Source organism: Nylanderia fulva, unplaced genomic scaffold (genome assembly GCF_048542155.1).
Source record: "Nylanderia fulva isolate GAGA-0341 unplaced genomic scaffold, ASM4854215v1 Scaffold42, whole genome shotgun sequence".
In the NCBI taxonomy this organism is placed as follows: Eukaryota; Metazoa; Arthropoda; class Insecta; order Hymenoptera; family Formicidae; genus Nylanderia; species Nylanderia fulva.
Genome location: NW_028190499.1, coordinates 598,540 through 613,537, shown reverse-complemented (window position 1 = coordinate 613,537; position 14,998 = coordinate 598,540). Strand labels below are relative to the sequence as shown.

General features: G+C 31.9%; 2 protein-coding genes across 5 annotated transcripts in view; one reads left to right on the top strand and one right to left on the bottom strand.

Moving 5' to 3' along the window:
* Nucleotides 1-14,998, top strand: part of Hr4 (nuclear hormone receptor 4) — a 213,556-nt gene that overhangs the window by 166,128 nt on the left and 32,430 nt on the right. Inside the window, exon 1 of one of the 3 annotated variants that reach the window (XM_029309102.2) lies at nt 5,538-6,026. The exons of the other annotated variants lie outside the window; for them this stretch is intronic. Within the exon in view, the coding sequence (XP_029164935.2) occupies nt 5,957-6,026 (70 nt within the window). The 5' untranslated portion in view covers nt 5,538-5,956. Of the gene's footprint in view, nt 1-5,537; nt 6,027-14,998 lie in introns of those variants that run through there. 3 annotated transcript variants of the gene reach the window in all.
* The window catches only part of LOC114936085 (uncharacterized), a 277,220-nt gene that overhangs the window by 240,702 nt on the left and 21,520 nt on the right, over nt 1-14,998 (bottom strand). The gene's annotated exons all lie outside the window — the stretch shown is intronic.

Below are 14,998 nucleotides of genomic sequence, written 5' to 3'. Positions count from 1 at the left end.
AATTTAAGTTTTTATCGTGGATCGCGATCGAGAACATTCTCGGAAAGCGCGGAGGAGATAATAATCGGCGATTTTTCAATGATTTCGTAGCCGCGGGCATTCATCGACTATAAGAATCTGACACGGTGAAACGCCTTTCAATTTCTCGCGCGCGAACCGCGAACGCTGTCGTACAAGAAGACTCAAGTTCAGAGCTACACTGACGCAATTGCCCCTCGAGATATCGATGGTCGAGGAAATTACGAGAATCAAAGGCTAGAAAGCTTCATTTTCCTTTCCTAAGCGCGATTCAGGATATCTCGCATAGATTTTTCTCTTTACTTGAAATTGATCAATATGGCTTTAATATCGAAATGTCCCTTAATAAATTATTGAACGAGATTTTTGGGGCATCAAACTTTAAAGCTGCGGATATATAGAAAAATTCATTCATTTTTCCCTAAAATTTTCTTGGTTATATTTAAATGTACAAAGAGAATTTTCTCTCAGAATTTACTCTGAAAATCATAGTAAAAATATTAATATCTACCACAATAAGATATAAAATATGTTCGACTAATTTTACTATGTACATTATTAATATTTTTTATTGTGGTAAATATTAATCAGAGAAGATCTTATAAAATTCTTCCAACACCATATTATCCCACGATTACCATGATTTTCAGAGTAAATTCTAAGAGAAAATTCTCTCCGTGTGAGACAATAATATTGGGAGAATTTTATAAAAGATTAAATACCACAATAAAAAAATATTTATACGTACATAGTAAATTTTGCTATTACATAGTACAATTAATCAAACACATTTTATATCTCATTGCGCTAAATATTACATATATACATATATTATCCTACGATTACCGTGACTTTCAGGGTAAATTCTGAGAGAATTCTCTCCGTGTGAAATTTCGATTCGAGACTCATTGTTATATATTTAATCTGAAAAAAATGCGGCAGATACAGGAAATATAACATATTTATTTTTCGCAACTATTGAAATATATTAAAGAGAGAAACGAGCTATATATCGCTTATCTTCCTCCACAAATACAAAGAATTCGCGGATAAAGTCTGTATACGCGCATGCACACGTATAACAAACATATACATATACGGTTGATATACGGTGCATGCCTGCCGGTGTGATTGACATTACTAAGTATGCCATGGCCGACCGCTCACAGCTTGTGCTGGTACGAACGACTGCAGCGACTACCCACACTGCCTCGAATACAGCTCCATCCTTCTAGGACGCTTAGGAAAATTCTCGGAAAATCCTGTCAGCGAGTTTCCGCCTGTCGATGGAGAATCGATTCCTCGTCGTTATGTCGATATCAACAATAATGACAACTGTTTCGCGAAATCTCGAAATTTTGCGCCGTTTTCCCCATTCATTCCCTCATAAATTTCAATGCTCGGATCGCTATTGTCATAACTCTGATGATTTCAGTTTTATGACACGTAATAATGACTCGTATGTTTATTTGTGACAATAAAAAAAAGTTAATCAAATGTTGCAATGTGTGTTTCTTTTTCTTTAACATATTATAAAATAATATATTAAACACATTAACTCTATATTTGAAGGAAAAGATATGACGAATAGCTAGAATAGAGAATAAAATTTTTACTTAACACAGTGAAAAAAATAGATGTTATATACTTGTGACAAGACAGTCTAAGGACAAATAAAGAAATAGTAAAAATAGTAATATTTCATCAATCACAATAAAATATAAAATATATTCGATGAATTTTAGTATGTACATAGTAAAATTTACTATGTACATATTAATATTTTTTATTGTGATAAATATTAATCAGAGAAATTCTTATAAAATTTTTCCAATACCATATTGTCCATGATTATCATGATTTTCAGGGTAAATTCTAAGAGAAAATTATCTCCGTGTATCATTTACATATATATGTTCAGGAAATATTCTAATGAATTAGACTAAAAATGACCCGAGGAATAAAATCTAACTGATATTGACTGAAGCCCGAGGCCACTTGGAGCAAAATGAAATAGATTGATCAATCTTGTATATATCAGGAGGATAATTTTTTGAAGAATCTTTTTGAAATATTGTAACAATAGATGGACAAAAATATTTAACAGATTCTGCACATTTTGCGCGTTAAAGTTTCATAATATCATGCTGGAAACAGGTTTCGGCGAAAGTCCTTGAAAAATAATTATCTCCTTGAATAATTATTAGTTTTTCATATTTATGTAACAGATAGCGTATAAGACATCTGCAGTACTCATTAAAATGATGCTTATAGGCATGATTTTGCGCCTCTGTTTTGTAAACTAAAGTGTATTTTAAATTGTCAACAAAATTAAAATAAAAATCTTAATGCACTTTTATCAGTAATAATGAAAAAATACTCGATGTTAAAATTTATCGATATAAAATTTTACGGGCATCTTCTACATCTGATAATCACTAGTTTCATTCATATTAAAAAAAAAATTGAAACGAGTCACTTATTTTTAAAAGAATAAAATATTTTAACTTCTCTCTTAATTATAATTTCTTACAATTTTTCTTTTCCCCAAATAAAAAAATACATAATTGCTACCTGATCGGTTCGCATGTATAAAGATCCCCTTAGAGAATTTGGTTGGGCCATCACATGATACCGAAGCCGGCATATTCACACGAATTGCACAGCAATAAAGACCCGCGTGCGTGTGACGTAATGTAACCCTGTTCCTCGAAGGACACGGTTTTCACCGAGTTCGATCTTCCTGTATGATGGTATCGTTTCGCCAAAAACCGGTATCTGCGCACGGCCGATGCAGCGCGAGGAAGAGTAGCCGAAGAGAGGAAAAAAGATAATATTTATTATACTCTCTCTGAAATTATGAATCTTTGACGCAAAATTATTATAAATTAAATTATACGTCAATTATTAAAAACCATATATTTACAAATAACTTCATAAATAATATGAACAAAATCAGAGAATTAGATTTGAGAGAAATATAACAATAGCTAAAAGGTAAAATGCATATTTCCTTTTCTTTTAATTTTCACGATATATATATATAAATATTAATATGTACATAGTAAATTTTACTATGTATTTTAAAATATTTTATTCTTTTAAAAATAAATGACTCGTTTCAATTTTTTTATAATATGAATGAAACTAGTAATTATCAGATAGAAGATGCCTGTAAAATTTTAGATCAATAAATTTACTATATGTACATACTAAAATTTACTATGTATATAGTAAGATTCATTGAACATATTTTATATTTTATTGTGGAAAATATTAATCAGTTAATCAAAATATGTTCAATGAATCTTACTTAAAATACAGAGTAAAAAATATTTTAAAATACATAGTAAAATTTACTATGTACATATTAATATTTTTTATTGCGATAAATATTAATCAGAGAAATTCTTATTTCTTAAAATTCTTCCAATACCATATTGTCCATGATTGTCATGATTTTCAGGGTAAATTCTAAGAGAAAATTCTCTCCGTGTATTAGGAACATCATGTTGATAAAGTCGGATAAGAAAAATCTGACAATTAACAATATGTAAGGAGCGATTTCTCGGTGTTGGCGATGACGAGATAGCGCAAGGTCCTGCTCTTTTACTTTTACTTTCAAAGAAGTATCCGTCTGTCCATTCATTTAGGTCGCCACCGCCGGCTCCCGTCTCCAGCCTTTGCCGAGGGCAAGCCCGAAACTTTCATCGGAGACTTTCGTTACTTTCTTATTATCGGATAAAAGTGAAACACCCGACGCGACGATCCGGCTACACGTGTCTTCTCTTTCACTCCGTCTCTCGGAGTCGCGATGGACCCATCTTCCGCGAGGATGAGGACACTCACTGCATGGTTGATTATCGCGTAAGAGTCGTGCCATCGAGAGTGAAATCGCAATACGAAAAAATTGATTCGAAAGTCGCGAACTCGTTATCCCCATATTTGGAATTTTATTCTTTATATATACCCAGGATTTTTTTGGCCCGTGTAATCATATGGCGAGAAAAAATAATTTACATATACTTATTTTTCGAGTCAACTATATGCATAGTAAGGGATCATTATTATTATACTACACAGAGAAAATTTTCTCTTAGAATTTACACTGAAAATCATGGTAATCGTGGACAATATGGTATTGGAAGAATTTTATAAGAATTTCTCTGATTAATATTTACCACAATAAAAATAATAATATCTAGCACAATAAAATATTAAATATGTTCGATGAATTTTACTATGTACGTGTGACATTATAATAACTGTAACAATAGGAATTTTTTACTATACCATTATAGTAAAAATTATCGCAACCTCTTATAGTCTGTGAGTACAATATATGAAATATAGATATTTAGATAATATTCGAATAATTGAAATAAATTAAAAAAATAAACTGTCGATGATCGACTCAAATTTTTTCAAACATACGCAAATTCTCAATTTCGATTTTATAAGGCATGCTTTCTATGCATACTGAAAGATCACGATGACATGAAAAGGGTGTAAGGATATAAGTCTATATCGATCGATGATTTCACATAGAGTCATGATTGTAAAATTACCGGTTTCTCGGCACAACTTCATCTTTGCGAAAATTTTATCTCGTTCTAGCATCCTTGACCTTCGTTCTTTTCAGATGTTTTCAATAACGTATAAATTTGTCGTCGGACTATGTTCTTTTCATTCATCATTTGATGTAAAAAACAATAATCGCCATCGTATAGAAAACATCATTTACTGTTTTCGTGCAATTTTCGTTGACATCATTTGATTAAAAATAAAAAACAAAATATTTTGTCTGCCCTGCAGAATCTACTTCTATTTTGTTATTCATATTATACATTATTATATGATATTATTCTAATATATTAAACTATTAAAAAATGTTATCGCAATATGAAGTCATCATAAACAAATAATTTTAATATTTCTTTTCAATAATATATTTAAGATAATAAGAAACATAATTCTTTAAATAATCTTGTCACTTGGACTCTAAATCTTCCTCAATGTTTAATTGACCGATTTATATCGCGTCCTCTTAAACATATCCTTTTAAACACACTCGACATGATTCATGGAGCATCCCACAATAAGAGAAAGTCTCTATACACAAATCCAAGTATTTTTCCCCGCTTAAATCCCATTAACGTCAGCATAATCTTACCAAAAATTAATCTAACCGTCGACTATTTTACGATCAAAAATTTTGACTCTCCTCATTGTCACCGGCGAAACAAAATTTCGAAAAACTTTTCCGAGATCGCCTCTCCCGAAGGATAGTACCGGTCATACGTTTCTCGTTTATCGCGAAGAGAGCGCTCGAGAGAGTGAAAGTTCCCGGTGTACACACGCACTCACGCACGCGTGTCGATTTTTTGGCATTGGGCGTTGGGATTGGAGGGCCTCGGTTGGTATCGAGGTCACCGGTGCCACCACTACCGAACCACGGCGGCGGATCCAAGACTTTGGAGAATCGACCAGCTGCCCCAAAAAGTTTGGGCCACGCGACGCGTTCACATCGCGCTCCTTCGCGCTGTCCACTTCCGGGCCTGCGAGATCCCTCTGTCACGTGGTTCTTCGTGATCGGAATCTTTAAACGGTTCGACCACACCGAGTTGACCATCGTCGTCTCGATTGGTTCGATATAAATCGATTGTTAGTGAGCGTCGTCTAGGTTTCGTTAATTCCGTCACGTCGGAGTGTGTTGAAGGGAAAGAAAAAATTCGACGAACATGCGTAGAATGGTACGATTGATTGTTTTGTTGGCGAGTTCCCGCTGTGTAAATCCTTGAACAAGGAAGTCGAGAATGCCGCGTGGATCGTAGATTGGTGCGTGACCGTGGTTGGAGAGTTGGCACGAGGCATCGTCTTGTGCCTAGGGAATTCCTACAGTTCGCTCGACTTTGCTCTGAATCACCGCGACAATATCATGTGCGCGAAGATGAGCGTCCTTCAAGGTCGGCACTCCTCCATGTGCACGAAGATGAGTGTTCTCCAAGGTAGGATTAGTTATTGTTCTTACCAATTATCGTGATTCTGGCTCGCAAGAGCGATTCACGGTTTTGTCAAACATTCTTGCTCGAGGAAAATTAAATTGTTTTTCATACGAAAACTCTGAAATTTACTCCGAATATTCGATATGTTACATCGGTGCGTTAAACTGCAGTTAAACACAAGTGAATTTTTTCAAAGAAAATTTGTTTTACAGAAAGATATATTGTTTACATATATACGAGAAGTTTATACATAACCATACCGACTATTTAATATACTTCACAGGAACATTCGAGCGTGTAACATTACCAGTATAGTCATTAACTGCATATATATATATATATATATATATATATATATATATATATATATATATATATCAGATTACGTCATAAAACACATCAGTGAAACAAAACTTTCTATAATGAAATTTGAACTACCGAACAAATTTGATCGATTTCTATAACAAAATTTATCGCAACTTTGAATATTTGACATTTGTTAAAATGCGATATATATCGTATTATATTCACCATATTATCTTTTTTATTCGGATAGATATTTCGCTATATATATACACATATATATACACACTAAATATCAAATAATTATAGTTTAATATTTATACATTGAATAGTATAACTTAATGAATAGTACAACTGGTGAGATAATCGTAGTGAATATCGTCAAAAAAGGCAAAAAAAATATAAAATAAATTTTTTCATTAGTTGCTTGATTTCTTCGCGAAAAATAATTTTTAATGTGGAAATAACACATGCGCATCTAAAAAGACAGCGAGTTTAATTTGTGTCGATTCGAGTACAGCTTTTTGAAACAATTATCATTTAATGCCACAAATTTCTAACAATATGAATCACTGATTAGTGTCTATATATATTTTATTATCTATTTATACTTTGATTAGTTTATTTATACTTTGAAGAAATCAATTAAAGTTAAACAAACGATAACAGTACTTGATTTAATAACACATACTTTATGACAAATACATACGCAGATACGTAGAATAAAATAGATTTATATTATTTTCACTCAAAATCGTTTGTCTCAAAAACATTACTACAAAATCAATTTAAAAAATTCATTGCATTTTTTCATGAAATTATCTGACCAATTGTAATCACGATTTATTGAACATTCTGTGCAATAATTACTATTACACGTATTTCTTTTAATCAATAATGTAAAATGAATATTGTTTCCGACTTTTTAAAATTCGTTAAAGCGCATTTCATAAAATGCAATAGGTTACGGTGTTTCTCTATTCATATATACGATATATAGAATAATATGATGAATTTATATCAAATATTATATTATATGTATAAATTTTTTTATATTACGTAAAATTTTTTTACAAGAAAGAACAATCGCTTCTCTGGCTTGTGCTTGAATTGCACAAATTCTTGGCTCTCCGTTCAAAAGATGAGTCTCCTTACACAGTAAAAAATTTGTGTTTTCTTGTTAAAAACGGTCCCCGTTAAAATTTTTGTGTTAAATATTTAAGACATTCGTGTGTTAATTTAATATATTACTGTTCTGTTAATTGAACTTAAATGTTAACTTATTGAAAGAACTAAAAAAAATGTGTATCTATTTTTAATTTTGCACAATAAATATGTTCTGCTTTATTAGTGACAAGATTTTTCTGCTAAAATTTACAGAAAAAATGTTAATTTTTTATTTTACAATATAAGTGGAGATGATAACATCTAAAATTAAACATATTTTTGTTAATTTTTACATTAAAAGTAGTATGTTACTTTTACACAAAATTTATTTTAAATTATTTGAAGTTTTGCATTTATTTTGTGTTAAAATATTAACACAATATTTGTGTCTCCATTTAACATATTCATATTATGTTAAATTAACAGAAAAATTTCTGTGGACCGTTTGGGACATGCGTGATATTTGTTAAATTTAACAGAAATTTTTCAACTGTATATATATATATATATATATATATATATATATATATATATATAGATGATTGCGACGATGATTTCTCATTAGCAATCTTAGTTATCTGTTATTTGCGCGAAACTGTTTTAAGTACGAAGTAGAAAGCCCAGAGGTAACGAGACGAGTTCTATCGGGCTGGGAATTGATTTTCGAGGTGCAACGAGGTGTCAGTTCGTCGGGTCAATAACATCGCGACACGATTTCACAATTGCACGCTTCGCTAATTGCAAATCACAATTGCGTCGGTCCGCGCCATTTGTGTTGGCTTGCGGTGTCGATGCGAAAAAAAAAGCGTTCCAACGCTATCTTTGGCGACAAGGGGCAACCGACAAAATATACATCGGCATCGACAAAATATATCGGGGTACGTGTATTAATCGCGCGAATCCACATCGGCACGGAAATCTCATTTGTCTCTCGTCTCTCTCGCGTTTCGCGCTAAATCGAGAGTGTCCTCGCGCGCGCCGCGAAAATATCTCGCGGTTATTCCCCAACGGAGAGATGCCGGAACGCAAAAGTGATGTGTGTGCGACTGATTCTCTCCCCTAGATATATATATATATATATATATATATATATATATATATATATCGCGCGCGAGAAACGATATCCAATAAATATTAATCCCTGCATCCGTTCGGCCGTGAGGGCCGATATACGATTTTATTCGATCCGCGCGACATATTCCGAATCCGGAGGAAACAAGAGAAATCAATCTGTTCTGCCTCAAAGCGTACCCATCTTCGCCGCGATTTCTCCAATAGATTATTACACATGATCGCTATCGCCAATATGTTGCGCAAGCAATTTCGCTGAGGTTGGTGGGAAACGTCGCGCGGACGTTTACTCCAGATTGCGACAGAGCGCGACTACGCGGATTTGGCTGAGAAGGAAAGAAATTCATACATGGCTTTTTTCGAAAGAGAGAGAGAGAGAGAGAGAGAGAGAGAGAAAGGAAGAGATAAAAAATGAGAAACATGAGAGAATATTTAATTGTTCCGATCGTAAAGATAATTTTTTTCTGAACCGTGCAAGGCTATATACGCCTTTCGCCAAAAGTTCAAGGAGGCAAACGACCATGATTTCTTATTATAAATTTAATTTAAAATTTATTAATGAATTATCTTGTGCATTCCAAATCTAAAAAAAAAATTTTTTTTCGTAATAAAAAATTTCAATATATCTATGTCAGAATTCTAAGTCAAGTTTTAGATCCAAATTATTAAAAAATATATTTATATTTTTTATATCATATTATATGTAAAAACTTAATTAATATTTAAATATATAAATATTTTATATTATATAAAAAATATGATTTTTTAATCTATATTTTAATATTCAAGAAAGAAATTTCAATATATCTTTGTCAGAATTCTAAGCCAAGTTTTAAATCTATATTATTAAAAAATATAATATATATATTTATATTTATATTTTTTCATACAATATTATATTTAAAAACTTAATTAATATTTAAATATGTAAATATTTTATATTATATATAAAAAATATGATTCTGTTATCTATTTATTTAATATTCAAGAGATAGGAAGATTCGGCAATTTTTTATATTCGGTATATGTGTATAAAAGAGGAATCCTATTAGAGATCACTCTCGATTATCGGCAATCTTTCTTCGTTTTACCGAAACCAATAAGTCTCGCGAGCAAAATCCGACCCTGGGGGACTCGATTCTGCATTGTGTCGTAACGCGCGTGGCATCGCGGACTTCGCGTGCACTTTCGCGCGTGGCAGAAAACCGCGATTTTTCACGAACGCCAACGAGGCTGTTTGTCGACGTCGTTGCCGTTTCCTGCTTTGTCGTAACTGCCGTCATTGACAGATGCGCCCCGCAGCGTGTTGCAATCCGTGCATCGCGTCGATCCGACAAAATTGCGCTTTGTTCGCATGCCGCGAGTACGCGAGTAGCCATCGTCGTCGACGGAAATAAATCACAACTCGATAGGAATGCATCTAGAAGTCCTCGTATACAAGCTAGCGACTTGTTTTGTTTTTTTTTTAAGCTTCATACTTATGATGAAAAATTCATCCTGCTTGATGCTTTATAAGTATCAAGTTAAATGAACGCAGGAACGTGTTAAAAAATTTAGTTAACGCAATTGTATTATATACTAGTTTCATATTCGAGTATATTAGATATATGCGCTGAGTCGAAAAAAATTTTGCATACGTGTGTAAATATGATACTACGATGTATAATATCTTACATACTCTAAAATGTAGAAATATAAAACGGTTCTCATAACAAAACAGAGATCTAATTGCGCTACAGAACAGCAAAAATATTTTCTCTACAATAAATTTGGTAATATTTAGCATAAAAAGGTGTTAAACTGTATACTAAATATTATAAATTTTTGCTATATTAATTCATTTAAAAAAGATATAGTTATATTTCTTGAGTAATAAAATTATTAAATTAATATATAATCATTATGTTGAATATTGCGAAATTTGCAATAATTTAGTTTCCTAATCAATTTCCTAATTTGAATATTTTTCATAATTTTAATTTTTCTTTTAGAATATAGGTACATCTTTAAAATTTGCGACTCTGATGATATTTTAATTTACGTTGTCAAATCGATGAGTGAAAATTTCATGCTAGATTATCATCGCACTGCTCTTTAAACTTTAAATTCTTTATGCTTTAAAAAGACTAGCGCAGCGCAAAATTCGAAGAAAGTCGGAAAGTGATTAAGCGAGTAAAAGAGAGGCAAGTAAAATCGTGCTGCTTCCGCGACTTCCGTAATGTTGAATCGGCGAACCGTATCGCATTCTAACCGATTCGATCGACATTGATCTCTAGGATTCTCAATTTGTTATCCGTTAAATGCTGAGAAAAAGTTGCCCAAGATAATAATGCTTAAAGTTATAAATATTAAATTCAAACCAGTATTTATTTCAATATACTGTCACATAAATAATTTATTTGAAACTAATAATATTGATTTGATGTAAAAAATATTTGTTTAAGTTTATGAAAGGCATTAAATTAAAAATTTAGAAATTGATATTATTATCAAAATTAAGTTATGAGTGAATTCAGTTAAATTGAGAAAACTATTGGAATATTGCAATATTTAATTATAATAATAATACTAATTTTATTAAATAAATATAATTGTATCTTTTTCAAACTAATATGTAGAGCTTAAAAAATATAAATATGATACTATTTAATTTTTCATTGCATTACTCATTAAGAATTTTACTGTAAAAAATAAGTTTTTTTCGGTTTTTTTTTGTTATTCTACAGCAAAGGGCAACGAAATATTGTAAACAATCGATTACCATCGATCCTAATGCATTATGCAGAAATGTGCAAATTTCCGTTACGTTACCTAACTATCGCGAAAAAAATTTACATCGTAAAAAAAGCTCTATCGCGAAGTTGCGAACGGCGCGACTTCCGTTTTCGTTACCGAAAAAAAAGGAGGAAACACTCTCTAGCGATGTTCCGTTAAATCACGCGCCGACGACGTCGTAAAGGAACGAGCGGAACGGATTTCGATCTTTTACCACGGCGCTCACTCGCTCGTCGCGCTTATGACACAACACGGTAGAGCTTGCCGTAGGAAAAGTAAGGTAAGGCCAGTGTTATAATAGAAACTTTCACTACGTAGGTTCAACGTACCGAGTCGCCGACTCTCACTGGCCGTTCTCACTCCTTGCCCTAGCATCCGACACGCCGACATATACCGGGTGTCTCTCTCTCTCTCTTTTTCTTTCTGGTACAAATTAAGAGACAATATCTGTACTCCGTTGTTTCGCAGATGACGCTCCATTGTCGCGTAAACGTGAAAGAGAAATCGACGGACGATTCCCGCGAAACGCGTGTGCGTTTAACATGGTCATGTTTGACTAGAATTCCTTCTTCCGCAAAGGAAGTCAGCGGAAACGAAACGTCATTGCCGCATTCGTCTTTGTCTCCGGCAACTTTCTTGCAAGGATAGTATTTTAATCGAATGGGATAATTGGAGTCAATTCTGATAATGGGATACCAGAATGATACAGAGAATAGGTCCAGTGAATCATCATTTTCTCTCTATGTTTATATATATATATATATATATATATATATATATTTTAATCGGTCATTCACTTTGTTGCATCTATTTTATGATGCACGCTCGCGGAAGCGCAGACACTTGCTCGCTCATTTATCTATCGAGAGAAAGAAAGCTAGATGAACAAGATTGGATTCTGACAGACCGAACAGCTGGTTCTACTTTGTGACAACGACACGAAATGAATCTGACCCTTTAAGTAGCGAATTAAGTCGTCGATATGTTGATATATTGATATATCGATAGAATGGCAGATGACTAAGCATGTTGAAAGAAAATATTTTCTAAAGTTTGCGAGAATTTCGCTCAAATAAATTATCTCGAATTTTTTTAATATTATCGCTTTACAAGTGAATGTTAAAAATAATAATGATAAAAAATTCAAACAATCTTCTACTTATGCTGACATATCTATGTACCATTTTTTTCTTTCGTTGTCTATTTTATTATATTTAAATTTCTTTCCAATCAGCATACACAAGTTACTGATTATACAAAATATAGATGTTATATAAATGTCGGTAAAATTATTTTAATAGTTAATATGTATGTAATGTCAATGTTGATAATCGCATACTAGCAGGTTGAATTATCGTCTGAGTTATCGTTGGCGTTTTAACTTCATTCAAAAACAGCACACGATGTGTAACTCTTTTCCGCCGATAAGCCATTTTAAGGTATGCTAAAAGACAAGACATTGTCGTATATCCATATACTCTGCTTAGATAAGTACTAATTTATCTTTTCACATAACGGTGCTGTACGAGAATTGATAAGATTATATTTACTGAACTAGACTATATTCGCTTTCCATGGTAACTCGAATATTTTTAGATACAATATAAAAAAAGTGAGAAACAAAAATAAATTAATAAACAAATAAAATATATGCTAAAAATATAACTTTCAAATAAAACAATAAAATACAGAAAAATAATCGATATTTTAATGAGACAACATTATACAAAAAATATATGTTAACTCTCATATTTAAATATTTTTCTGTAAAATGCGTTGCTATATAATACGATAATGCAATATAATAAAAATTTTTTTATTTCTTATAAGTCTTTTAAGTTTTTGATTAATGACAAAGTTAATGATTTTTTTTCTAAATGTATCACACACATAGAACAACAGAATTATTAGTGATTAACTTATTAAAATTAATGGTACTTGTGCGGAGATAAAAGATATTTTTCATGTAACGTATCTACTTAAAAGTGTGACTCACCGGAAAATCGTAAAATTTCTCGTCTGTATAAATCGCTTTTTAACATTCTCTTCCTGAATCGAGACTTTTATATGTGTATATACGACCATTGCAACTAGGAATTCGAATTATACAGAATGCCGTGTAGAAACTATTAGCGACCCTCCGATGAAAACCACGATAGAAGAGCGAAATAGAGAGTGGAAGAGAAAGAGAGATTACTGCCGTCTAAAGTCTAAGAGATATGAAGAATACGGGCACGAAAGTATAGAAGAGTTATAGACCTAGGATGTGTCATGGCGTGGGAGAGTCACTTTCACCGTCCGCAGTCCCCATAACGGTAAAATCTATGCGGTATAGAAAATCAGATGTTCCATTCCACGAACAAAGTTGGCACAAATTCTTTAACGATTCTAGATCGACACGAGATTTTTTTTAATCGAGTACGCCTATTCGCCTTCATTTAGAAAATGTAGTTTTTATACTAGCCGCATGTCTTTTGACATTTTCATAAGAACGATCGATTCGCGTATCAAATAATTAAAATGTGATTTTTGTAAATAACATGTATTATTATTCGCATAATGCTATGATGAATAAATATAAGGGAGTTTTCTAATATATATTAAAAATGTAATAAGATGTAAAAAGTAATTTGGTTATATATTGGCATTTATGGTTGTTTGAGCATTTTGTAAGACAGATGCTATATTTTGTATGTTATCACTATAATTATGTAATTTTATAATCATATAATTTTATTTTCAATAAATTAGTTGAATATCACTACATGACGTTCTTGACAGTTTATGCAAAATAGAAAGTTGTAATCTTTCGATCGAAGAATATATAAGCATAGGATGAACTAGCACGACGTGAAAGGTGTTAATAAACATAAGCTTCCTATAAAACATGACATAAAGCTAGCTTCGTGTTCTTTTCCCATTTATGGTCCCATCATTGCGAATATTTCAAAAGTTATATACATTTTCTTCTCATGAGAAAGTATTTATGAATAAAAATTTATTGAAAATATATTTTTCTTAGAAAGACTTAAAATGGTTTTAAAAGTGTTATTGCTAGCTTGTAAAATATATTTGCTCTCTCTCTCTCTCTCTCTCTCTCTCTCTCTCTCTCTCTCTCTCTCTTTCTCGTTGTAAAATATTGTTTAATTGCACTGGAAAAAATCTTATTACACTAACAAAAATTCTGTTCGAAAATGTACGAAACAGAATTACTGATTGAATCTACCAGAATTCCTTTTAAACAACTGATTTGTTCTGTAAACTTGTTGTATTAAAAGGAAATTCTGGTAAATTCAACCAGTAATTCTATTTCGTCCATTTTCGAACAGAATTTTTGTTAGTGTAACAAGATTTTTTTTTAGTGTGACATTGTTAAAATAATCTGAAAATACTTTCCTGAGAATATTTTCTACTAACGATAAGTTAAAAAAATTAAAGTTTTGATACTCCCGAAAAGAGATGTATATAGTTTTATATTTTAATCATACTAATATACATACATATAAATGATTACATTCTTAAGTATGAAATGTAATTATTTTCCAAAGATGCTATTCCTTGCATTCCCATCCAAAAGTCCATTAGATCTGCGGAATTTGCAAGCAGGCGGTCATAAATATATAAAATGTGCATGGAGAAAATCCTACGAAATGTAATAT